This window comes from Gallinula chloropus (assembly GCF_964237585.1).
Source record: "Gallinula chloropus genome assembly, chromosome: 10".
Classification (NCBI taxonomy): domain Eukaryota; kingdom Metazoa; phylum Chordata; class Aves; order Gruiformes; family Rallidae; genus Gallinula; species Gallinula chloropus.
Window position 1 is genome coordinate 6,753,267 of NC_140095.1, and position 26,061 is coordinate 6,779,327.

Here is a 26,061-nt window from a genome sequence, read left to right on the forward strand (position 1 = left end):
TGCTGCTGAGATTCTAGGGCAATCTGACAAGTTGACATTAATATTCTCACATAAATGATGCCCAAGTTAAGACTTCGGCAAGGAAATACATGCTAATATTGCTAATATAACCAAGTACATGTATTACCAATATATAGACAATTGGTAGAGTAATATTGGTTTCCATTTGAACCTCAAAAACCTAAAACATACTCATTTAATTCCAAGTACATTATCAAGGCTAAGTTTGGCTGAAGTAAAAGTTGGTAAAGGCTGGCACAGTGCTTCACACTAAATAACAGACTAACTCCCATGGTCAGAAAGCTCTGTACACCACACGTTTCCCATCATTCAGTAATAGTTTGTCTGTAGAAAAAGATGAATTTTATTCCAAAACCCACTATAATGAAAGACACAGCAAAAAATATGCTCATAGGTCATCTTCACTGAGACACTGTGACAGCTTACACACAACATTAAAGTTACTATACTTGGAAATACACGATGTATGTCTAACAACAAATTAAAAGTCAATTGTGTTTTGAATTTTAAAATTAAAATGAAGCTCTAAGTTGTTGATCTGCCAGTAAAGCTATTAATTACTGTACTTCTGTAGCAAATTAAGCTTGGACTAATATTTTACCAGGCTAGGCAAAGAGTCCAACAACATATTCAATTGATTACATTCTTCAGGTTCTTCTCCAAATTGTCCTGTTTTCCTCAGTACTGATAATTTCACTGCTTCTGGATCTCATTTTGTTTTCAGAAGTAACCATAAAAGGAAAACAACTACACAGGAGGGGGAGGGGGGAGTATAAAAACTTGGTGGGTTGTTTAGTTTTTCTGTTACTGTTTTACAAAACTTTCCCAGAAGTTCCACAAAGCACATCTGCCTGCTAGTAAGCCTTCCGCAGAACAAGTCATTCTCAACCTCTCGGCTCCTGAAGGAAGCTACTCAGTTACTGCAGCTGATAATACGTTTGTAAACAAGTAGGCAGCTGAAAATAAAATAGACCTGAAGTATCCAAAAATGCCTCAAAACTAACAACCTCTCAGACTCCTAATGCTTCATCTAAGCAAACAGATATTAGGTACCGCTAGCTTTTAAAACATGAGTTTCTGTCTGATCATGTGGTCTCACTACACATCTCTACAGTCCAAGCAGAATAACTTAATCCTAAGTATCACACAACTGCTCTACAAAAAAAGAAAGTATTCATTAATTTTGCCTAATAAAGGATTTAGGTTCAAAGTTCACCTTAAGGTGGATGGAAAACAAGAGGAGTTAAGGTTAAAAGTCATGTCACAAATACTTTGACCGACTAAAAAGCTAGTTTGAAGGAACCTTAAAATGGAAAGTCTAAAATTAAAAACAAGTAAGCTACAGCTTAATTCATGAACCTTTCCTTTTAAACTAGGAAGAAACATAATATATTAAGATTCCATGAAAAATCTTAACAAAACCCACAATAGAAGAATGCTTCACAATCCTGGTCTTGAATATTTTACACTGTAAGAAGTCAGCTTTTTAGTAGATCAATAACCCTCAATCAACAAAAAAGTTACTTAATTACACACCATGCATTCCCTAAAAAAAAAAGCTGCAAAGTATCCATGTCTCACAAAGCTTATAAGCCCCCACACACTTCACAGAGAACCACACTTACAGTTTAACTTAAACTCTTTACAAACAGTTTTCATTTCAACATCTCAAGACAATAAGTCAAAGCACTACAAACCTTCACAGTAAAAAACACTACTTAAGCCATCAAAAGTTTATGCATTGAAATACAGCTCTTATAACTTATACCTAGGGGCTTCCCCCCCACATCCCTACTGTTCAATCAAAGGCATATCAGCCCTAACTACTATCATTAAAGTTGCTTACCAGATAACAAACTGATAAAATGTAAACCAACAAAATATACAAAACAACCATACTAAGCAGCAACACTCCACTTGTTATCTTCTTCACTCACAAAAAACAACTAAACAACTCAGAAGAAAAAGGGAGATGCTTTGCAATAACCTGAAATGAGGTCCAGGTGAAAGCTAAATTGGTTTTGATGGTGAGAAAGGTAATGACCTCCAGCTGATTACACTTTTTACTCCTTTTTATTAGAAATATACAGCAACAGTGCTAAAACTATTGTCCAGAATGCAGCTGATGATCTGTATCAAATTCAAACCCATCAAAAAATTTTAACAACCCTTTCCAACTCTTCAGAAAAAATGCAGCCATAGAAATTAATCTAAAACACAGCTCTTATGAAAACAATGAGGCTACATTACTTCTTTAGTAACATTTGCTCACTAATGCCTAACAGCTCCTACCTGCTCCTCATAACACCTGTCTCTGATTGTCAGAAAGAAAACTCCTGTGATGGCAGCACAGGAGTGCGGTTCCAGCGGGCCGTAGTGAAGGGAGATGGGCACAAGGTGGTGCTGGTGGCAGCCCAGCTCCTGTCGGTCACTTCGGAGGAGTAAGGGTGTAGTTCGCAAAAGCTGCCAGAATGTCAGATGTATTAACGACCTTTGTAGCTGGGGATTTAAAAGAAGAAACGACAGTATTAGAGCGCTTCTGCTCTTAGTGAGTGTGTGTGTATGTATATATTTAAAAAAATAATTGTGAGTTATAACCATTTGGAAGAACTTTCAGGGGTTACTAAAAGTATTTGGGTCAGTTAATGGTTGTTGAATTAATGTTGATGATGTCTGTGTATCTTTTTGTATTGTAGAATATGGTTTTTAATTACTTACTTGAGGCTGTTGCTAAAATGCTTTCATACTGAAGAGTAGCATTTAAATAGTGAATTAATCATATTTTGCTGTAAAAGGTTGAATGAGAATTGGTATCAACTCATTAAATTCTTAATGCATGGTAAGCAAGTAGTTGGAGGTTTTACAAACACTGTTAAATAACAGATTAATAATAATGTATATCTGAATTTATGCTACATGTGAAGTTAGAGGGACTTGTCTAGGTACTGTTTAAAGAAGGAAAAGTTAAAATTAAGTTCTGGTATGCTCCAGGTTTTACTATGTGTTAGTTTAGTAAGCTTCTTATAAGATGGGCTCATCTCTTCAGTTACTAGATATAGACAAATAACAAAAAAAGAAATCCCAAACTCCTTGAGTTAATATCACGGAACCTGTATTGCTACCTTGTTTTTAGTAAAATCTTGCAATTGTGAGTTGAACTATGGCTGTCTGGAAAACCTGAAAGACCTGATAATTACAAAAAAAAAAAAAGGCAATTCATGTGAAAAAAAAAAAAAAAGGAAAAAGAAAACACAGTTTCCAAGATGCTTGTTACATCGCAGTGTAAATTTCCACTAGAGCTTGGCTCTCAATATGCTGAAGGTTATGCATTTCTATACTTAGGCCCCTTGGTTACACATATCCAGGAAGGTTATTGTGAGGCTCGTACCCATTCAAGCAAGTAGTAAAAATTGTAACAAGTCTAAATAAAGATAATGCAAAATTTCCATAAAGGAGTACCTGAAAGTTTGTATTTGAAAGAGATTCTTGCACCTACTTGATAGAATTGCCAAGTAATGGTGTGAAGTCACAGAAGGCTAGTTAAGGTTAGATTGGAAAGAAAAAAACAAAGCATATCTTCATTTCAGTAAGACAACTGAGATAGTGAGATGCAGTGATCTGGATGAGATCAGTCACTAATAGTTTAGAGAGGATTAGAAATAGCATTTTGCTGGCCCTCAATCTGTCACTGTAATTACTGGGCTACTTCAGTTTCTGACACAAGAATTTCAGTATTAGTATTGCTGCTTTTAGAATTCACAGTAATAAATTACAACATACAGACTTGTGAATTCTCTTTAATTGAAGGTGATAGCACATCATCTTATAAAAAACAGAACACCTCAGTGTTTAACGACTGAAAAATGTGGAAGGGGTTCAATTTGGGCTTTTAGAAAGTTTCATTAGCAAATACGGTGATGTGGCTTTAGTGCAAAATTAAGTGTTTTAAAGTAAGATGCAAGAACATGAAAAAAACCAACCAAAAAAACCCCACCCAACACCCTTAATTGTCCAACAAGTTTTAATTATGAGCCCTAGATCTGTTGTGCTAACATGACTTAGGTAATTAGTAATCAGTTGCTTCTCCATAGGCTGCTGTTGCTTCCTTCCTATAGTGTTTTGGATCTTAACCATAGCTAGTAAAGCATTTGTCAGCTCATATGGTACGATGAGCAATTAGCAAGGGAAGAGTAAAGCTTTTAATGTCACTTCATTTCATGTAGAGAATGGCAATGAGCCAGGGGAGGGCCAAGTACAGCTGGAGGGATCCTGGTACATAGCCGAAGGGTGTTCTGTAGCTATCAAATATCTTATGGCAGCAGTGAATAATCTTGAAGCATTCTGACAAGATGGTCACTCCACATGTCAAATCGGTATAAAAGATAACTTATTAGCAGCTGATGTGTGTATTTGCTGTTCACAAGGAGTAAAGGTGATCTGTGTAACTATTGTGATTAGTGCCAATTCACTAAGAGAAAGAGAACTGTTTCATAAATAATGGTGTGTCACAAAGTAATCAATTCATTGTTTATCTAAGGTCCTAACTGTTTTAAAGGCATATATGGAGCTTCTAAGCTAAGAAAAATACTATGGCACTTGCTAACATGTCTTGTGTATGAAACATCAGCTCTTACACATAACTCTGGAACTGAGAGCAGGGGAAACAGCAGTTATTTTAACTGCTCTGTGATCTAGCATACTATGTCAGATAATTGATCTGGTGGAGTAATCATGTTAATACTTAGACTTTACAATGTGTATTCTATTTTTCCAAGCTGTACTCAACTGTTAGGAGAATTATATGGATTTGTTAATTAAGTCACTATTAGCCTTGTTTTAAAACAAGAAGATTTAGCTGTGGGTATTTGGAGTGGTTAATCACACAGTGAATACAGTGGAATCAGGATTAGAACAGGATTCTCGTTTCCTGTCGCTGTTTTAATCAACTTGGCCTTCTTGTCTGTCTAGACCATTATGTATGAAATTTTTAATCCCATTTCTATCAACATAAGCCAGAACCGCTAGATAGTAGTAGTATTGTCTTCATATAAGTAGTAGTAGTTGTATTGGTTTTCCTCTGTGGAATTTTACACTGTGGGCATGTTTCCCAAGCCCATTTCATCTTAAGACATCTATTTCTGTCCTGGTTCCTCCAAATAGGATTGTTCTCCTTGCATCTATTTACAGCCTGTTGCTTGAATTTAACCTTGCATTACTTGAAATGTGTTTCTTTAAAGGGAGATTTTGCTTTAGTATGTTTCTATGTAGTGGCTTTTGTGACAGATGTCACATTAGGTATGATAATAAACCCCCTGTGCTCACTGATATGATTAAAGAAAGTGCAAAATTAGATAAATCTTGCAGGAATAGATTAAAATTTGAACCATTGCTTAAAAGGCCAAAAGTACTCAAGCTTTCTTTTGGGGCAGAGAAAACAGTGTGTGGATAACCGTGCTTGGACTCTCAAATTGCAGTTCAGGAGCATGTGGTGAAAGGCTTCAGCTAACTAATTTGGCTCTTTGTGGGTATTATTCAGATCTTCACCAATTTAGGGATCTATGAATTCCAGACAACCTCACACTGTGAAATCCCTCCCTGGTGCAGTAAGTAAACATGAGCAGAAACTGAGAAACCTAGTGAGAAGAACACTAGCTTCAGTAGACAGCTACGGTATGAGGACTGTAACTTGCTGTGTAGCTCTTGGATTTTGTCCATAAGCTCCACAGACTCTTGAGAGAGATTTGGCTGAATAAGATGGTGACGTTCCCTCGGGGGTAGGAGCCTCAGCAGTCCCCGACCAGCCAGGGGAGTTCCTTCACGAGGTAGTGGGACAAACCACATGCCGTATTCTGCTATCAAAAGCAAAGCCGCTCCCGTAGAATACTGCGTGGAAGGAGCAGATGGCGCTCTGTGTTGTCGTTTTCCTAAACGCTTTGACTCTCATCGCTTGCTCTGTGCCCTTCCTCTGCGTGAGGCGCCATTGCCTACGGCTCTGGGCCCAGGCAGACCCGCTGCGCTCCCAGACTGCTGCCCTCTGGCTAGCTAACGTCGGAGAGCAGAGCTGAGCTGCCAACATTATTGCCTTCCCTTTTTTGCTGGGAGTATCTCCTACAGTCTGTGCGCCACTGCTCCTCCAGACAGCCACAGCCTGAGTAGCTCCTACGCCGAGCGTCAGGAAGCAGCCGCGCGGCAGGCTGAGGGGAGGGCGGTGGGCGTGTCTCCTTCGCTACCGCGCAGCCTCATGAGGCCCCTCGCGCCCAAGCGCATGCGCTGCTGAGGCGGCCGGGCTGAGCGGAATAAGGAGTGGGCGGTGGCGGCGGCTCTCGCGAGACCCGGGGAGGTGGAGCGGGGGTGAGTTTGAACGTTGCGAGCGGCGCCGGTGGGGAGCGGCCGCCGGGCTGAGGTAGCGCAGTGCGGAGACGCCGTGAGGGGCGGCGGGGCGAGCTGCGGGGGGCGGCTTTCCTCGCTGCGCGGCTGCCTTTGGCTCTTTACCGCTCCTGGACCGCTCTCACTCGGCGGGGCCGTGGGCTCGGGGAGGGGGGAGGAGAGATTCTGCCTCCCTCCGCTTCCGTGCTCTCCTCTCGGGGTCTGTGTCCGTTATTGCGGCCCTCGGACCGCTCCCTTCCGTTGCCAGCCCTTGGGCTGCGCCGCCGGCGCGTGCCTCAAGCGGGAAAGGCGTTTTCGGCCCCGCGGCCCCAGGACGTGCTGCGGCCGGTGCCGGGGCCCCTGCCCGCCCCTTCGCGTTAGGCGAGTGCAGACACCGGCCTTGTCCTGCGGAAAACGATCCCTGCTCCAAGTCGCTGCCCGTCTACATTTATTATCCCTCTCAACCCCTACGGTTCTGTGTTTCTGTGACCATTTTGCTTCCTGCCTGCTCGCCTTACTGCCTCTTTAACCTACCTGAAAACAGTGCTTTCTGGGTAGCTTTGTAATGTCACCTGTGGTACTGAATTGCGGGTGATTGTTTCCCTGTCTAACAACGCAGCTTCCTGCTCAGAGCTGCCTGCCCTCGTCCGGCGAACCTCATCCAGAACCGACAGCGAGGAGGTGAGTGTCCCCGCTCTGAAACGTGCTGTTTGCCCTCTTAGTCGGCAAAGGGGCGTCTGAATAGGAAAACTCTCTTCTCCACTGTATTTCGACAAAGATATTTAAGAGAATCCGATGAGTTTTCTTTTACTGTTATGCAGTAAATTATTAATAGCTCAAAGGTCTTGTATGTGGGACTGGTGGAGAGCATGCAGAGGGGCGAAGAAGCAGATGGGGACAAGACAAACCCCCCAGACAACCCTGAGAAATTGTGTGTGTGCCAGAGCTGACCCTGGATGTAGCCTGTTTACTGGCCCTCAGGCCAATTGCAGAGCTTCTGTCTTTTGGCATCATTGCCTGCTCTGGCTGTTTCTAAACCCTGTGACAGCTGCCTCTGCTGAGATTTGAATAAGATTTGCATTTCTATGGGATTTTAGTTTGTGATCTGCATTTCCAACAGAGAGCCACAGGCGTTAAGCCCTTCCAGAAGAGGACTGCTGTGAAGGACTGCTGTAAGGGCAGCTTATAGTCATCTGGGCTACACAACTGTTGCACTTTTTTGTTTCTTTTCCTTTCCTTTTAAAGGTCGGGTATGAGAATAAGGTCAAGAAAGCCTTAAACGTGCTTCTGAAGGTGAGTTTAAAAGTGTTTCTCAAATTTAATTTAGTAAGCAAGGAGCAATCGTTGCTGCTTTGCCTCTACACTGTTGTGTGGACAGAGGATAAAGCTATTTTGAAACTTTGTTTATGATGTGAATAAGGATTAATTAATCTCTTACAAATGCAAATAGGAGTGTTAACTATATGCTTTGTGTCGCTACCTGGTACTGTTAAATGCTTCATTATTACAAACTACACAGCGTACTTGTCCTTGCACTAATAGTAACATGGATGATGCTTAGCTATAGATATTCCCATCTTTCACTGGCTTATTTTAGCATAGAAGTGCAAAAGTAGTAGTTCAAGTATTGCAGTGGTTAGATGAGGTTGTTAGGCTTGACTAGATAAATTATTGTTGTGTGTGTTAAACTTGAATCACAGGAAGTGATGGAAAATATGGAAACCATAATTTTATCTTCTGTCTCTGAAAGGAATTAGCACAGTTCGAGTACAATGTACTTTTGCAGGTTAAAATTAGCTACATGTGTTAATGAAAGTTAGGAAAAAAAAAGCGATTACCTTAGAATAATGACTCATAAAATAATCTTTCCTGTGTTGAGCTGTGGAATTTGCTTTTAAGACCAGAATGTTGTGAACATATGTGCCAGTAAGAACTATCAACAACTAGATTGCTTATGTAAAAAGCACAGAGTAAGATTTTCAATAAAGAATTGCTTTAATCTTGAAATAGTACAAAAATCATGAACCTTGGCTTTGAAAAATGAGCTACAGGTATTTTTTTATGTATTTGTATATCACCGTTACGATATATTTTCTAAGCAAAGTCGGCTCATGTTTTGCAGAAGCCTGAGTTGCTTAGAGATTTCTGTCTTGTGTACTGATTTAACAGACTTGGGAGGAAGCAGTCATAAAAGCTTACTGTGTTAGTTTGACTGGATTGTTATGTTTGTAAATATTTTGTTAGGATTTACTTTGACTACAGGCAAAATTCACCTTTACTTGTGTCTTACGTTATGATGCCAAGATAGAAATGGGTGGCAGAGACGTGGCTATTAACAAATAGGTTACCTGCAGTGGAGAAGTCATGAAAGATTCTATCAAGTGTTTTAAGTAAATATATAAAAATCCCTGTGTTAAAATTCTGTGTATTTTAACAGGGTTTCTAATTCTGACTCTTCAGCTGTCCTTATCTGTTTGTATATCCCACGTAATGTCATTAGGAGTAAACTATCCTGCTAATACAGTTTCCTATGTGAATCTTAAACTGTTATTTGTGTAAGCAAGTAAGGCTGTAGTGTTAATACCACAGGAAATGGTCAGCCATAGGCATAAAAGGGTTTTTTTTACAAGGTGATTTCTTAGCCTTCTCTTGCATTTGGCAAGACACCTACATCCTAGATTAACTGGTTCTGCTGTGCCATAGGGTGGGTATGCAGATGTTTTACTACATGCTGCTAGTTAAGACATTGTTTGCAATAACATGTTAGCTATTTCTATTTCTCCATAAATTTAGTTACTATTTTAGTGTTCACAGGACTGTGTTGTGAGCTATCCTTTTTTGTGTTGTGTATTTATGAAAAAAATCCTTAGATCCTGATTAAGAAAGCGAATTTAATAACTTTTCACATTTACTGCAGTGTATTTTTAATCAATTTGCTTTCAGTGTTGAAATAACAAAAGGAAAAAAAATGGAGACAGAGACTGTTTTACGTCTCAGACAGCAGCTCAAGGAAGCAGAGAATGAGCAGAGGAAGGCAGCACAGTATGGCTTGTATTTATTGGAGTGCCAAAATGAAGTTCAAAATCAGCTGGATCAAACACGCCGTGAACTGACTGAGAATACCGAGGTGATGTTTAACCTTAGAGTAAAATAAGCAGTCAAAAACTTTGTTGAACTATTTCTCTATACCACAAGTGTTTTGATTTTGTAAGGACATTTCTTTACAGCTTAGAAAAGAGGGTAGCATAGTGTTGAAAGAGAGGTACTAGTTAGTCAATCAATTTTCTTAGCAATTGTGCAAGAAAATTCCAGTCAGGAAAATCTCTTCCAGTTTTTGTAGACAGTGTTGCTGTTCGTTTTCGGTCAGCCTGTGCTTTACGTTCACCATTTCATTTAGTCTGTTTCTGGCTGTACACCCATCCCTTCTCTCATGCTGGAGTTAAACTGCTTGTAATTTTCCTGGTTTTTAAGCAGCTGGAGAGCTGTTGCACCCCAGTGTGCTGAATGAACCCTAAGGACTTATTTTGGCCAGCTTGTTGTTACTAAGCTTAGGTTGAGAGGCAGCTGGAAGCACAAGGGTAAGGACAGCAGGGCAGGATGGTCCTTTACTGCTGATGACCTGAGATGCTGCTGTGTTGCCAAGCTGCGCCCATAGGTTGGAATCCAACAGTATAGACTGGAGCAAAGCTAAGAGCTAAGCTTCTGTGAACCAGCCAAATGGGTAATGTAGATTCCAAGGGCAGGGGGAGGGAGTTGTTTACCTTCATACAGTAGAACAATATATTCTGTGGGAACTGTTGTCATCAGACAGATTGTTTTGAGCTTCTGAATCTGTGATTCTTTGCTTTGGAATGTGAGAGCCAAAGCAATTACTGTGAGCACAAGTGTGAATTTCAACAGTAGGCACAAAAACCGTTCAGAAAAATTTGTTCACACTTTTGTGACAGTCTGCGTAGATCTGCCATGCTAGATTGCAGCCTCTCCTGGGTCTGTTCAGCAGCGCACTCCCCAAACCTTCTCTTACCTTTGAGTTAACTCTTGTCCTGTTAAGCCTGTCCTTGATAAACTGCTGGCAGAGCCACAGATGTCAGTTGCCTACCTAGGTTTTAGTTTTCTTGTATCCCTTTTTTAACTTTGTGTTTTAAGAGTTATTTTTATAAAAAATTCCTGCGTCTTTAGACTGCTTTAGATCTGCTCCTAAGATTCTCCATTTTCTATTTTTTGTTCACCTTAATTACTGTCTGAGTGGAAGAGTGAAATTAAGCTGAACTTTATAATGAGTAAACATACAATCAAGCGTAGATAAAAGCTGATTAAGAGGTCATTCTTCTGTGTGGAAGGGTTGATGGGATTTGTTACAAAACAGTAGAAAACTTGGATGTCTTTACCACATGCAGTCCTTGTACTGCAGTAGGGGAGCACTTAGTGGACTATAACAATTTTTAATATGATTGCTTTTCATGGAGGTAGAAAGGACATGAAAGTTCTCACTAATTTTTTTTGTTACACTTGCAGAAAGATGCCTGCACCCTTCACTGTGGGTGTAAAGAAATGCAGAGTTTTCATGAAGAGAGCAGTTTAAAACCAGTGAAATATGTCCTATAATTTCAGAGCAGTTTTTCTTGTTTAAAACATGGTTATGATGATACCTGAATTGGGACTTGAACCAAAGGTTGAATGAGCTACAAGTTTCAGGCATTTATCCTGTTTCAAGTACATGGTTCCCCAGGCATTTATGAATATTACATTTAGGTTTATCAGTATGTTATTTCTTTCAGAAATTTGAACAAGAGAAATACTCTCTTCAGAGAGAAATTGAACTCAAGAATCGAATGTTGGAAAGTTTGAGTCATGAATGTGATTGCCTTAAGCAACAGCAAAGCATGCAACTGGATAAACAGAAAGAGCAGCTTGCAAGAGTCTATGGACAAGAAATCAGTGACCTTAAAAACAAGGTTTGTCAACTAATACAACACTAAAAGATGGCTAATAGCATTTTTAAGAGTATGTATTTAAATCTCAATTGCACACTTGCTACCAAAACAAATATAATATGAAGGAGCTTGGTTGGTTGGATTTCAACAAACATCCGAATAGTTATGTGGTGGATTACATGGAATTTCAAAGCTTATTTCTAAAAGTTTACTTTCAATTGTTATGTTATGTAATTAGAACAGAATCACAAGTACTGTGCTTTCCAAGAATTTATTATAAAATGATGCTACTTGGTTGTTAACTGTTTTGAAGTTGGAGAGCCTGAAAGCAGAATTAGATGAAACCCGACTGTCAGAGAAACAATTGAAACACAAAGTGGATCATCAGAAGGAAATAATTGCTGCCAAATCAGAAGAGCTACATATGATGTCTGAACGTGTGCATGAGACCATGTCTTCAGAAATGCTCAATCTTCAGATAGAACTCACTGAATTAGAAAGTGTGAAGGTGGGTGACCAGTACTCAATTATTAGTTGGAACTGAAGTTATGAAACACTGTGCTTCCGGTGATTGAACTTTTCAATGCTTTCTGTATATTCCTACCTTAAGATGGGCTCAGCATTACTAAGAAAATACCCACAGAGAAAAATAATAGCCTTAACCAGGCTTTAATACAACCTCTTCTACAACATAATATTTTTATATTAGAAGCCATTACTACTGACAGTCCTGTTTGGTTCACTTGGGCCTGCTTTTCTTGAAATTATTTTATAAACTAATAGTCTCATACTTGGTTTTCTGTTTAGGCCAATGTTGAAGAAAAGCTGAATGAACTACAGTACAGTAAAGAACAATTAGAGCTCATGAACAACAACTTACGGCATCAGCTGGAGCGTCTGCAGGGAGAAAAAGAAGAGAGGGAGAAGGAAGCTGTTTCTTACTATAATGCATTGGAGGTATTGTCAGAGTTTGATCCAACAGGGGTAGATACTCTCTGAATTCCACAAGCTGTGGCTGTAGCTTTTCAGTGAAATCAGAGTTGTGCAAGAAGAGCTCCGAGGAGGGAGGGTGAAAGAGATGGCACAGCGGGGTGGATGGGGAAAAGAGATACTGGTTAGACGTGTTTGGTATTGCTTATTGCTAAATACTGTCTGTATTGGCCTTCTCTGTGGAAGGCTGTGTATGGAGATGCTTTGCGTTGCAGTATTCTGCCTTGTGCCAGTGACCTGTTATGTTTCTCATGATTTGAAGCTCATATTGCATGCCTTGAAAAAATTTGTACTGGGGTAGAGGGTTTGTGACCAAGTTGCACAGCAAGGGTAGCAGTCTCGATAGCCTTAACCCAACTGGTAAACATCAACGTTTCCCTGTAAGGGCTTTAGTTATGCTTTTGTCTGAAGAGCCAGTGGGATAATGAGCCTTTCAGTACAACAAAATTGGTTGTCTCTTATTGCCCAGAACTGTGTGCAGAGTTCACTGCTGCCATGCAATAAAATCTGTGCTAAAGCCTTAGGTAATGAAAAAGTTTACACTGTCTGATTAAACTCATATATGAAATGTATCAGATGCTTAAATAACTAATACCCTCTCTGCTTTAATCTAGAAAGCTCGTGAAGCTAATCAAGAGCTTCAGGTTCAACTGGATCATGCAGTGCAGCAGTCCTTGGATCCTACAAGTAAAGGCAATTCTCTCTTTGCTGAGGTACAATTATGACACAAATACCTGAGAATATACAGAGCGGAGAAGAAATAATTCATAAGTTTTATTTCTTGTATTGTATTGAAAATACTAGGGTATCTGTACCTGGTCTGGCCAGCCTGAATCTGTTCCCCAAATACTCCTTTACTGCTGAACTCTCTAGGAACCGATCAATGGAAAATAATTTTTATGCACACTCTGAAGTTGAGGAGTTGGTGGGCTTAATGGAATCAGTTCAAGTTACCCAGATATCCAAATAAAAGATGGGACTGTGGGTTCATAACAATTCTGTCTGCAGCTCTTAGCACTAAGTAGTTTTGTTCAGCTGGCAAGCCACCTTTAACACAGAAGATAGTATGTGCAATATGAAAAGATTCTGATAAATGCTGTCTTATAAAAACATGCTGAAAATGACTGGATGTTTGAGGATTTGGGGGGGGTTGACTTAGTTTTTGAATAAGAGTTCAGCTGCTGTTAAATGTGTAGGAAGCTGTTTTGTTTTCTGACAACACCTAGGGGTGGGTTGAATTGGTATGAAGTTGGGTTTTTTAACCATTCTGATGCCAGTGGGCAAAACTGTTCTGCAGCAACACTGAAGCGTAAGAAATGTTACTTAATTTTCATACTGAAAGAATCATCTGTTGCACTTTGAGTGGGCATCAGCTACTACAGCACTACCTTCTCACTTCTTTATCTCTGTGATTGTGCCTATTTGCCAGTACTGTTGCTAAAGAAGCAGTAGTTGCAGAAAGAGCATCTATTGCTAGCTAACATCTCCTTGTAAAGGTCGTCATCCAAGTGACAAGTGTGTTAATTTCCATAGTAATAATTGTTACCCATGTTCTGTAGGTGGAGGACCGTAGGGCAGAAATGGAACGGCAGCTGATCAGTGTGAAAATAAAGTATCAGTCACTACAAAAGCAGCATGCATTCACTAGAGAACAGTTGCAAAGAATGAAGGTATGATGGTTACTGTAATGCTCCAGGGTTCCTTGGGGTCTCATAAGGCAATGTTCTAGTGTGAAGGCTAGGGGATTCAATTATCTTGAAATGTAACACAGTAGCCTGGGGGGAGGGAAATAGGTGGAAAAACAAGTGAGGTGTCACTGTGCTATTTGAATTCTGTTGTACATCACGATTTTCCTGTTGCTACGAGTGTTCAAGTTTTATCCTGGAAGTCCAGTTTATCCTAAAGGCACTTGTTTGCTTTTTTTCTTTAGTAATTGTTAAATGGATAACAGTAAAACAACACTCCTGTTAGTCAAACTGCATTCGGCTTTTCTTGACAATTGTTTTTTCTTACCTAATTCTCGTGCTACGGGCATCACTTGTTTGTGTATTTGTTGAGTTTGCGAGGAGTGAATGAGGAGAAGAGCAGGGTTGTACTCTGTCCTCTGATCACACTTGTCTCTCCCCTCTGAGCTGCTTGCTTTTATTTATGTTTACCTGTGTTTTTCTTCCTTGTTGCTATCTTTTGAGCAAGAGTAAGGCATAACGATTTCACTTAGCCTGCATCCCCTTAGGATGGAGCCTGTTGGTTAATACTGTTGAGAACTATTAGCAGGAGCTGATGTGTAGGATAATGCAAAGGGTGTGCTAGACAACTGCCAGCTGCGTTCATGTTGGTCTTCTGATTTTTCCAGTGCAAGAGTGGATCCCATCACTTTGATCAAATAGTTAATATTTTCCCCTCAATATTTTGAGGAGAGTGCTTAAACATCTAGAGTGAGTGATGATGAGTAGTACTGAAGATACAGGTTTGTGTTACCTAGCTTTTGTGGAGCAGTATGTTTAAAATAATTGAAACTGTGCTTTTAAAGGATAGGAATAAACGTACTGAAGCAGCAAAGGAATTCTCTTTTACTAAAATCTGACCTTGAGAGCTAAAGATCTGTGTGAGTAAAATGACTGGATAAGATTGGTTTCTTCAGAAATTTTGTTCTTGAAATGTGAGGGTCAGTCAGCCATACTGATGGAGTGGTATAAGAAACCTTAATACTGAAGATTTCCACCAAGAACTAAGGCAAGTTGGTGTTTGTGTTATACTAGTTAATATCTTTTTTGGAATTTCAATTTGTACTTGTTTGTCCCTAAAACCTCTTCAGTGTCACTATTGGAGGTGGGTAGTTTGTTAGGGCAGCTGTCTTGCTTAAGCTGCCAATGTAGATCCCTGTTGGGATCCTTTCTGCTTTGTGTTTTGTTTTGGTCCTGTGTGTTAAAGCTTGATTTATAGTTACTAATCTCTTCATCTAGCAGCTGATTGCCACAGCATAGTTAATTGTCGTTGCATCTGGAATTGTCAGAGGGTCTGAATGTAGCATGTACTGAGGACCTCTGCAGACTTGCCTCCTCAGCTGAATGTGAGCAGTACTCCAGTGAAAGTTTTACCACATCTGCTGTATTTACCACACTATCCCTTCCAGTTTCTGTTCTTTGTTTTTAGGTAGATCAACTGCAATTTGCAATCCTGACAGGTAGTGAGCGAGATTTTAGGTGAAAAAGGAAAAGGCTATGTACCTGCATGCTTAGGAAAGTAAGGATAGCTTTTGTTAGCCAGTGGGAGTTAAAATGTTGGCTCCCTTAAATCCTGTAGAAGCTGTGAGGAAGAGGTGATGGAGTCTTTAGCTCCAGTTGGTGCACAGAATCATCAATATCCTTGAATTGACATAGGGGTTTCTGTAGGGTAAATGCTCTTCTCTTGTGTTCTCTGTTAATCTGTAGTCTGTTGTTTCAGTCAATCCTTTCCCTGTGACTTCATGTCCTGCAGTGTTTACCATATCCATGCTGACTAGAGTAGTGTAAATGCTGCAACTATCACTAACATTCTGTTAAGTCTTTGCATTATTTGATTTCCCGTTCTTTCTCCAGTTGTTTCTATGCTTTGTGTGTCACTTGGAACTGCATGTGTTAAGGCCCTCCTACTGCGATGGTGTTTCTTACGTTGGCAGCATCAGGAAAAATCTGCTGTGCACATAGGACTCCTCTGTGATGAACTTGTGTAATGATAAAGGGTGTTCCTTGGCTTGAGGGGATGAGTTCCACTGAAGGATTAGAAGCAGCTGAAATTCTTGTATTAATATTAGTAGAAAGCAGGTTTAGTGATATCTGTACCTCAGAATCAGTAGTGCAAAAAAAGGGTGTTGAACTTCTCACTTGGGGCAAAACACCCTGGTTAAATGGATGTGTTGTTAGGTCTGATAAACAAGCCTGGGCTGGCGTTTGGTGTTTACAGTTGGAATGTGAAATCTTTTGTGTGCCCTTGAGGGTGTATTTATAGACTCCTTGGTCAATACAGAGAAAGATATGACACCTCAGGACTACTATGTACAACAGTAAAGTTTCAGCTGTCCTAAAGACTCTGTGATGGTAATTGTGAAGACTACCAAGTTGGAACATGCAGAGTGGTTCTGTACCCGGGTTTACAATTACAGGGTTCCAGTACCCTAACTGTTCTGGGTAAGAGGCTCAGATTTCCAGTTACTTAATCCAGTATTTGTTTTATATTTTCCCCTCTTCTAGCTGCAAATGGTTACACTGCTACAGATGAAAGGGTCTCAGGCAGAATTTGAGCAGCTGGAACGCTTACAGTCGATGTTAGAACAGAAGAATGGTGAGATAGAAGATCTACTGAGGGAAGTGAGACAGCTAGAAAAAATTAAGGTATGTGGTTCACAATTAAGTGGAAAAGCCATAATCAGAAGCTACAAGATGAAAACAAGCATTATGAAAACTATTTGAAGTCCATGCTTAGTTTTGAAAAGGGATCTGGAGTCTACTGTACTACTTATTTGACCATAGTTCGGTTTTACAGCTGGACAACAGATACTTCTGAAGTTCGGAGAAACAGACAGTTCTCTACCACACAGCCCCTGGTCTGCAGAAACCAGTCTCTTGTGGCTTGCTCTGCGTGGCACCTTCGTGCTTTGCATAGTTACATGTAGTATTTAAATTCAATTACTTGTTCCGAGGTCACTGAACTGTGACATCCAGTTTTCCTTTTTGAAAGACATAACTATCTCACGCTTTTACTGGGTGCACTTAGGCTTTACCTTTTTTTGTTCTCTCAGGTATGTTGGATTTCTTGAATATTTCTTTAACATGTCTTGATGTTTGCAGTTGAAGCACGCTGTTTTCTAGAAAAAGTGAATTGTTCAATCACTTGTAAAGTGAATTTTTTCTTTTCATTTTTTTTCTCAGTCCTTTTATGCAACTTGATAGCATCTTGTTGATATTTTGGAAGGTGAGAAGTACATGGGAAGACACATGTGTGGTACTGTAATGTTACTGATGTTTGTGTGTATACTGAGTGAAACACAGTAGCCTTTTTTGCCTTCTTACATACACTTGGACTTGACTGGCTCTTCCTTATCACAGCCTTGAAATGTCAATTTAGGTGAATTAACTCAGGATTGTGTTTTCCAGGATAGTGACCTTTATTCTACGTTTAATCCAAGTGGCATAAAGCTAGGCTTAACTCATTTTGGTGAGCAGTTTGCTTTACCAGTTCTGTCTTGGCAATATTTAATTTTGTGTCTCTGCCATAGATAGGCTGTGTCAGGGAATGAAATGGTTGGTTCACAGAACCAGCAAAAGCACCTGTATAGTCAACGATTGACAACTGGCAGGAGCTGATGAGATCTATGGGACAGTATTAAATCTGAGTACTTGTTCAGAACTCCTTCCCCCTCCCCAAAACAGCCCCAGAATTTTCCATGTTACTGATGTATTTCTTCCTTACAGAAAGTTGATGGTGTTTATGGCACCTTTACTGTGAAACAACTTTGTTTTCTAAACAATGTAATTGACTGGGGTTGTGCCTGTTCATTAACATGGCTTGTATTCCTTACCTTGGGGTCCAGCTAGAAATGAAGGCTGGCACGGATTCACTGTGGGTTAACTAAATATCCTCTGTTTTCAAGTGAAAAGGAAGATAACCATTCTGCTGTGCTATTTGAATTCTCTCTGGAATTGGGGACTTTATTTCTTTTTTCTGCAGTGCATGAGTGAGAACTATGGATTTCAGTGCTCTTAGATGTTTGTGACAAATGAGGAAGTACTCGAGCAGCTGAACTCTCGTATGTGTTTAAATGCCTGTATGATGAGGCTTCTCTGTAGAAATACATGGGGGGGAAAAAGCCACCCAGTCACTAAGCTAATGTGCTTCTGAAAGGCCACTGTTTGTTAATCTTACATTTTTCTTTTTCAGACTTCATATGAGAATGTGGAAGATTCCAGAGCTAGCAGTAGCTCAAAAGGAAGAGGGTCTGAGGATGGTTACTATGCAGACTTACTCCAAATGAAACTCGACAACTCCAAGTACGTACTTAATGGTCTAGAATTTTGCTCTAGTCTGGTTATGTTGCAGCTACTGTGTCTTTTATTCTCCCCTTTTTTGCTACTGTTGATATGTAGTCCCCTGACTGTATGTGTAGATATGCTTGTCTCATGTTCTGATGCTGTGGAGCCATCCTGCGTTTGCTCCAGGACTGTGAGTTGCTTTGCCTATTGTTTTACTTACTGTTAAAAAGGCAGCAGCAGAACTGTTTCATATTGATGGTTCCTTCTAGAAATTCCTGGATATAAGATAGTTGGCAACTTGGAAAAAAAACCCAAACAACCAAAGCTTGTGAGAGAACTCTGAGGCTTCTTCAAGTCTATAGATGTAGTTCTTTTATTTCTCTTCCAAGAGCCAGATAATAACACTTGAAGAGTTTTATTTGACTTTTTAGTTGATATGTGCTCTTTGGCTAGTGAATTCCATATCCATTGATTAGGAAGTCCAGAGTGTTTGACTCCAGGGCTGTTTTTAAGCACTTGGATTAAAGTATTGTACTTGGAGCAGGAGGCCATGGTCTGCAGTGGGGATCCCTGAGGAGCCTGTCACCTCCCTCTTGCTGCTATTATGAGAAATTGGCACCATCTGAGCAATGGAGGGCAGCTGAGGAGTAGTGATTCAGTGCTTGTGATGTGGCAAGGACATGCTCAAATAGTAATGTAATAACTTTTGTTTTGATCACTTAGAGTGAGACCTTTGTGTAAAGCTTGTTGTCAATTGCAGAAGTGTTACTATCAATTCATGCACAGGCTGAAAAAAATAGTGAATTTGTAGTTTAAGGGAAGCTTCTCAGACCAGTTCCGTGTGCATGTGTGTGCTGTTCAGTGTACAGCACTGTTTAACAAGCATTCTCTCTGGTAAATCAAGTCTGTTCTTTGTCAAGATCAAGTAAAAACTCCAATGTACCAAGAGAGGTCTCTTTGATTTTTCTATTTGTACACAGACATGAATTTTGTGTGAGGTCACTGAATGCTTAGTTCACTTCATCTGCTGTTTTTTGTAAAACAAACATAAAAACCAACCCACCTGTTTAATCTTCCTCTCACCCTAGCAAGGAAACAGAGAGCTTGAAAAATGAACTGTCATTGCAGAGGATGAAAGCTCTGCATGAGAGCCAAAGGGTTCTGGAAGTGGAAAGGAAACTCTTTGCAAATGAGAGGCGTTTGCAAGCTTGTCAGAGCGAGAATGTCAACTTGAGAGTGATGCTGGATGAGCTAAAACTGAAATATGAACCTGAAGGTAAACCATGAGCAATGCTTTTTCCACATGGGGGGAAAATAATTATCTGGTCTTCTCAACCTTCAGAAGTTGAACATTCAAGAGGGAGACATTGGGTTAGTTCTAGGTAAAAGTTAATGTTTTAATGGCTGCCCTTCTGGTATTGACCTGGTCTGGAAACTGCTGAATAGAAATAGCAAAGCCCTACCTTGCTCAAGGACCTCACATCTTCGATTCTCTGTATATATACTGATAGTGATTTATGAAATAGCACAGGTTGTAGTATTCTGAGCCGTTAGAGTAGCTAGATAACCATAGTGAAACAGGTGGGAACAAATTCCCAGGGGTTGCATTTTGTAGCAGTACTGTCTCTGTTAATGAGAACTACCAGCTCTCTGAATGTAGGCAGCTGATAGGAGCTGGTACTAATTGCAAAGGATTTTGCAGAGGGGAAAAAAAACCTGTTTAGTACCTCAAGTTAATATGGATTAAGTTTGGGAAGAGGCCCACCTGAGAAAAAACAGCTGGTACCTGGCTATTTGCAGAAACAAGGACACTGTAGCCTGTGGAGGATGATGATGGGGAACCATGTGGGTGAACTGGTTTTGGCATTTGTCCGTATCCAGAGGACTTAATCTTAAAATCTTAGTTGTGGAAGCTCATCTCAGTGGCCTCCAAAATGGAAGTATAATAAGGGAGCATAGGCATGTAGTTCAGAGGAGCTAATTAAAAGCCTGAACTAAAATGGGAGAGGAGATAGTGGGAAATGTCTTTTTTCACTTTTTTCCCAAGCTAACTTCTATTGGGGTGCTTGCTTGCTGATATGAAAGGACATTCTTTAAGGTATATAAAATTGTCTAATACAAATTATTCCAAGGGATTTAGTCATGTGAACTGTTTTTCCTTAGTTCTGTTATGAACATGTTGGTGGACAAGTGAACTCCAGCTTCATTTGTGTATAAAAAATATATTCTTCTTTTCTTAGAATTTTTTAAAGGCACTAAAATGAAAAAGAAGAGGGAGAAGATTCCAGTGGACAGTACTTGTGAGTACTTGGACAGCAAAAGTACTTCTGTAAAAGAAGCTACTCTCACTCAAGTGCCTAGTAAGGAAGAAACAAATGTGACTTCCAAGAGCTTGGAGCAAAGCGATGCTTCACTGAAAAAACATGCTCTTGAAGCCTCACCAGTAAATATAGCTCTTCAAGCAATCCAGAAACCAGCTGAACCTGAAAGAGAAAGAAAGAGAATTAAAACTGAGAATCATGATACCTATACTTGGTGGTACAGCAGAAGTGGAAGTAATTCCTTGACTTCACCTGCCCCCAGGTCAGTGTCCACTTCTGTCTCTGGTCAAGGCACTCAACACAGACCTGCATCTCTCTTCTTTCGCTGCATGAACTATGCTATCCACTTCCTGATCTGTTTCCTCACTGTTGCATGCAGTGTAATTCCTCAGCTCCGGCTGCCTACGTTGAACTTTGCAAAATCTTTTAGAAAGACTAAAGTGATGACTAATGAAAAGGACTCTTGAAACTGTAACCATCTTGGCAGCAATTTTCCCATTGCTTGAAAGTGTTCAAGGTGCGGAGATAGAGCAAATCAAATGAAGTGTTATGATAACTTGAGGAATAGGACTGATCTTTCTTTTTTTGTCCCTTCAGAGCTGCTGCACAACTGTTAGATGTCAGACTTGCAGAGTCATTGGTATCGTTTCAGTTTCATAACAAATTTCAGCCCTTATCAATATTCAGATTTAGCTAAAAGCCTAAAAATTATTTCAATTAAGTAATTCTTAACCTGAATTGATTTGACCAAATTTGCATTAATCAGGATGCATGATAAGTAGAAACACAGCTGCTAAAACTGAGATCAAGTGCTGTTCCTGAACCAGGAGTTTAAATTACTTTTTGATAGATTGTGAAGTAACTTAGTTCAATAATTGGCTCTGACTTAATTTTGGTGAAAAGGATTATGATTTTCTTTTTTCTAGCTGATGCTTTTGCATTCTGTTCAGATTCACTATGTGGTGAGGGGGAATCTGGGAGCATCCAAATGTTTTGAGTTCACAACTTGCTAAGATCTGCTAGTGAAACAATAGCTTACTGAATGTGGAATGATGGCAGCTTCGAAGATGGAGGAAGGCCTAACATGTGGAAATCTATGTAGTATATCCAGAGCTAATGGTACTCAGAAGAGACTCATCAGTTATCCAGGGTTTTACTGGATGCAATGAACAGTGCTGTCTCCTGAGATAATCTGGAAAGAGTATGGCAGAAGTAGCAGTTTTAAGTAGCTGGTTCAAACTACTTAGGGACTGTTGCTGAGGAGGGATCATCAGGGATGTCCAACCAGGGTGGTGGAAGTTGAGGGGGAGGACTGGAGAGTTTAGTGATGATGTATTTTAAAGGGATAGATGGCATGTAACCTGGGTGTGGGAAGTTCTCTCCTCATAATCCTTTTGGAAAGGAAGACACAGTGTCTGCCAACAGGAAATGGTTGGAAACAGAACTGCAGGGTTAAACCTTCTGGAGAGGGAGTGAGGAGAGGAAAACAGGTTATGGGATGGATGTTTAAAATGAACCTGGTGGGGGAAAAAGTGGAAGAGGAAGTCACAGTTCAGATGGAGGGTTCTAATCTTGCACCTGTTAGTGTTGGTTCAAACAAGGAATAAATAAAACCCACCAATGCAACAACAACAAAATGCCACAACACTCTGTATAAGCTTTGCAGTTCCCTTCAGCAGTGGTAAGAACCTGTAAAAGGCAAATCCAGGCAGATGGTTCTGTTCTTGTTTCCAGCTGTGTGTTAATGAATTACTGAATTCATACTTAATGATGTTAGGATAACACTTGACCCTGATCTGTTATGATTTATTATGAGATAGGAAATTATGATTAAGTCTTGAGTATTTGATAGGTTGGGTTTCCAAACATGGAAAGATTCTCTGGACTGTTCTGTGGTGGACGTGGCCAAGCCCCACACAGGAGTTAGAGCTAAATGCAAAGGCACAGAAATATTGAGCAGGAATGTCACTATTCATCCATGAACTGTGGCAGTGAAGAGAGCCATAGTGACTGACAGGATTGTACACTTCATTTCTAGAAAATGGTGTCTGAAAAGCTTGGTCACCACAGTTGAGGAGGTGATGTGATTTGTGTGTGCTTGTATGGGTGACAAAGTTCGTTCCTTGAAGACTCCTCCTAATGTGAATCAGCAAGGGAAGGCTGGGTAGCCTTGAGCTAGCAGGGTATACACACGTCTGCAGTGTGTGTCTGTGCTTAGGCAAGCTCAAGGCAGCTAATAGCTGGAATGCTCTATTAGGTGAGTCTTGAGAACATAGTAGTTGAGACTAAAGATGTAGATATGCAAGTGATAATTTTTAATTCTTAATTGCTGTTGTAATTCAGGCAATTCAGGGTTACGCCCTGGGAAGTCTTGCAGACCACTGGAAGCCCAGAGGTCACTAGAGAATTGCTCTAACATGATGAATCAGTGTAGAGTTTGTGTGGGTATGTGAAGTGGTTTAATTTGGAACTTGATCTTCCATTATTTGTTCTGCTGTGGAGATAATTGTGTGTAAGATTCAGTTGGTTGTGGGTGACTTGGCTGAGTAAATGCCACTACTTACCAATTTGTTCTAATGACACATTTGTACGTTATTAAGTAGTTATTAACTAATGGAAACATCTGACTGTGCTTGGATGTCCAAGTCCTGGCTGTAGCTTACGTGGTGAACAGCCACACAGCAGTTGTGTTCCCACTTACATTCACAGCAGAACTAAAGCACATCAGTGGACAAATGATGTTATTGAGAGCCTGAAAATAATTTTCTTCCAGCAACTGCTTTTCAGATATTGAGGTGTAAAAGGCAGAAGTAGGGCAGGGCTGGATTAGAAACTAGTGTATTGCTTTTGGTGGTGCTAAAGCAAGATGTTTGAGTTGATGTTTTTACTGTGTCTCTGGGACTTTTCACTCGGAGTTCTGCTTTTGAAGGCTTGATCTCCTTTATGTGCATGGCACAGCCCCTTTTCCTAAAGCCTCATCCAGCCAGTTAACACATTCTGTAACCTTTATTACCCAGAATGTCGGGGTGAGTTGGGGAGGGAAGGCAGCTATGCATCTGAGTGATGAAATGTGAACAGGTTTGATATAAAAACGCTTCATTTCAGACTCATTTCATCCTTAAACACTGCTTGCTCTGTCTTTGCATATGGATGGTCTTGTATGCCAGTTGGCTTTTTGGTTTTGCTTACAATTCTTCTTTTAGCCATGTGTTTTTGTTAACTAAATATGTATTTAGAATGGTTGCTTTGCCTGTAGGTTAACAGCTGAATCCAGATTTGAATCTATGGAAAAAGAAGATAAGAAAGAGAATAGCATCACGACTGAGAAGAAAACAAAAAAGAAAAAATACACAACGTTGTATGTATCTTCAAAGCCAACTTCTGAAACACAATGTGCTCAGCAATAAAACTTGCCTTTCTGGAAGGAACCTGGACAATCTGGAGTCCTGCTTCAGCAGGAAATACTGAGTAACCTTGTGTCCTGCAGAAATGTACAGGTTCCTAACTTGGGTATTGCTGTGCCTTGTTTGATGAAGAGTATGACCACGTTAGTGAGAGCTGTGCTTTGGAGCTTACCTACTCAGAGTTCAGTTCCCTGGCAATGCAACCTGAAGCATTGCCTTGTTCTGAGCCTTGGCTGAGTCTCTAAGTGCGTGTTAATCAGTACTTGGCTGAAGCACAGCGCTGTTCTGAACCATAAGCCCTTGTTACAGAAGTTTTATTACATAGTAAGACAGGGAGCACCCCTGAGTGAGACAGTCCAGAAAATGTCAATGCAGAACTCCACTAAGCCACGTGTTCTTGAACTTCTTCCAGTTCCTGGATTTGTAATTCGTAATGTTTTTCTCCATAATGTGTAAATGTTCAACTTTCAGAGTGACCCGAGTGCACGTGAATCTCTTCATTTCTTTTGGGAGGTAGTATTCTTTTGAAACTCCATGAATTCTTGTGTTCATACTAATAATTAAAATATTCCCTCTCTTCCTTCCCAAAATGTAGTCTGTATTGCACTTAAGAAGTACCACTCAATAAAAGCTAAGAAATTGTAATATACTCACTGAGTGTTGACATGTTTTTTAGAGGCACATTTTAATGTCCTCTGACTTTTGCTGGCACTTCATGCAAAATAATTTGAGGAGAATGTCTAAGCTTATTTTTTTCATCACTTCTATGGAAGTTTAAGATTTCCTTAATTTGACTCATACTCTGGTTTTAAGCTCCCTCTAGTGAATGAGTTGGCTTTTTCCAAGTAGAAGATTTAGTAGTTAAAATGAAAGCTATGTAGAGACTTATTTTTAAATCTATTATGGAAAAAAAAATCTCTTGGAAGAAGCTTGCAACCCAATAGATTTGGCAGCTGGATCTGCTGTACGTTACCTTTCATGTGTGCCTTGGAGTCTAAGGGTCCTGCTGTGCCTGTGCATCCAAACACCGCAATACCTCTAGTCAGCAGCAGCAGGAGACAGTCAAAGCAAACTTTCTGTGCCAAGGCTTCTTGTGTTCCAGCTTAGGTGTGATCCCTGTTGCATTTGCAGCTTGTGCTGCAGTAGTGATGCTGTCTGGAATTTCCACACCCCCCACCAGAACACTTCTGGATAACAGACAAATGTCCCTTGTGTCTACAGCACCTTGAGTTCAGTCATCTTGCGGAGAAGCATAATGGGTCTTGCTACAGGTTTACAGTGGGGAAAGCTGGGGGAGACCATCCCTGGCATACAAACACCTGGCTGGTCAGGAGTTTCTTCATTACCTGTGTGTGCTTTGATTAATCTGTTGACTACTTGTTGGAACGAACTGTGGCAAGCGTGCTGTTCCAGCAGTGCCAGTTGGGAAGGGCTGCCTGGAAGCGTGACTGCCTGTGCACATGGGTGGCTTCAGTTCACCATGGAACTGTAGACTTCTGAGAGACAACAGGAGTGACTGAAGATTTGGTAAAGTCAACTTCAGAGTGCTTTCCAGGGCTGTTCAACTTGTTACCAGCCCATTCTGACATAGTTAAATTCAGATAAAGCCTGATGGCTCTTACTGCTGAACAAAGCAATCTTAAATCCTTGTCTTGGAATCTAATTGTATTGCTTGGTAGGTCAAAGCGACTGATTAGCTATCCAAATCCTTCAGTCTCTCATTAGTGAAAAGATGGTCTCTGCTGAAATAATCCTTCTCATTTCTTGTTAACTTTTAAGGTATGAATCTAACGTGTATCCATGAAGTAGTTCTTGACTGACAGCACACATGAACTTAACACCGATTGAAGAAACCATGCTTATTGTGCCACAAGATTCCCCCAGCACCTTTTCTGCACAAAGGGGGAGGGTTGGCTTTGTTCACTGTCACTGACAGCACATAGTCTGTACCATCTTGGATACACACATGCTTACTAATCTTTTGCACAATTACAGCTAGTGGAATTGAGGCTGTTGT

General features: G+C 40.3%; 1 protein-coding gene across 1 annotated transcript; it reads left to right on the plus strand.

Annotated features, from left to right (window-relative positions):
- Window positions 1-7,011: 7,011 nt before the first annotated feature.
- Window positions 7,012-24,572, plus strand: SPDL1 (spindle apparatus coiled-coil protein 1). Its single transcript, XM_084268927.1, has 13 exons — window positions 7,012-7,068; window positions 7,633-7,680; window positions 9,331-9,514; window positions 11,166-11,342; window positions 11,635-11,829; window positions 12,129-12,278; window positions 12,926-13,024; window positions 13,871-13,981; window positions 16,541-16,681; window positions 18,228-18,337; window positions 19,408-19,595; window positions 20,560-20,902; window positions 23,897-24,572. Exons 3-13 carry the CDS (start codon window positions 9,356-9,358, stop codon window positions 24,045-24,047), a joined length of 1,824 nt encoding a protein of 607 aa, XP_084125053.1. The 5' UTR covers window positions 7,012-7,068; window positions 7,633-7,680; window positions 9,331-9,355; the 3' UTR covers window positions 24,048-24,572.
- The last annotated feature ends 1,489 nt before the right edge of the window (window positions 24,573-26,061 follow it).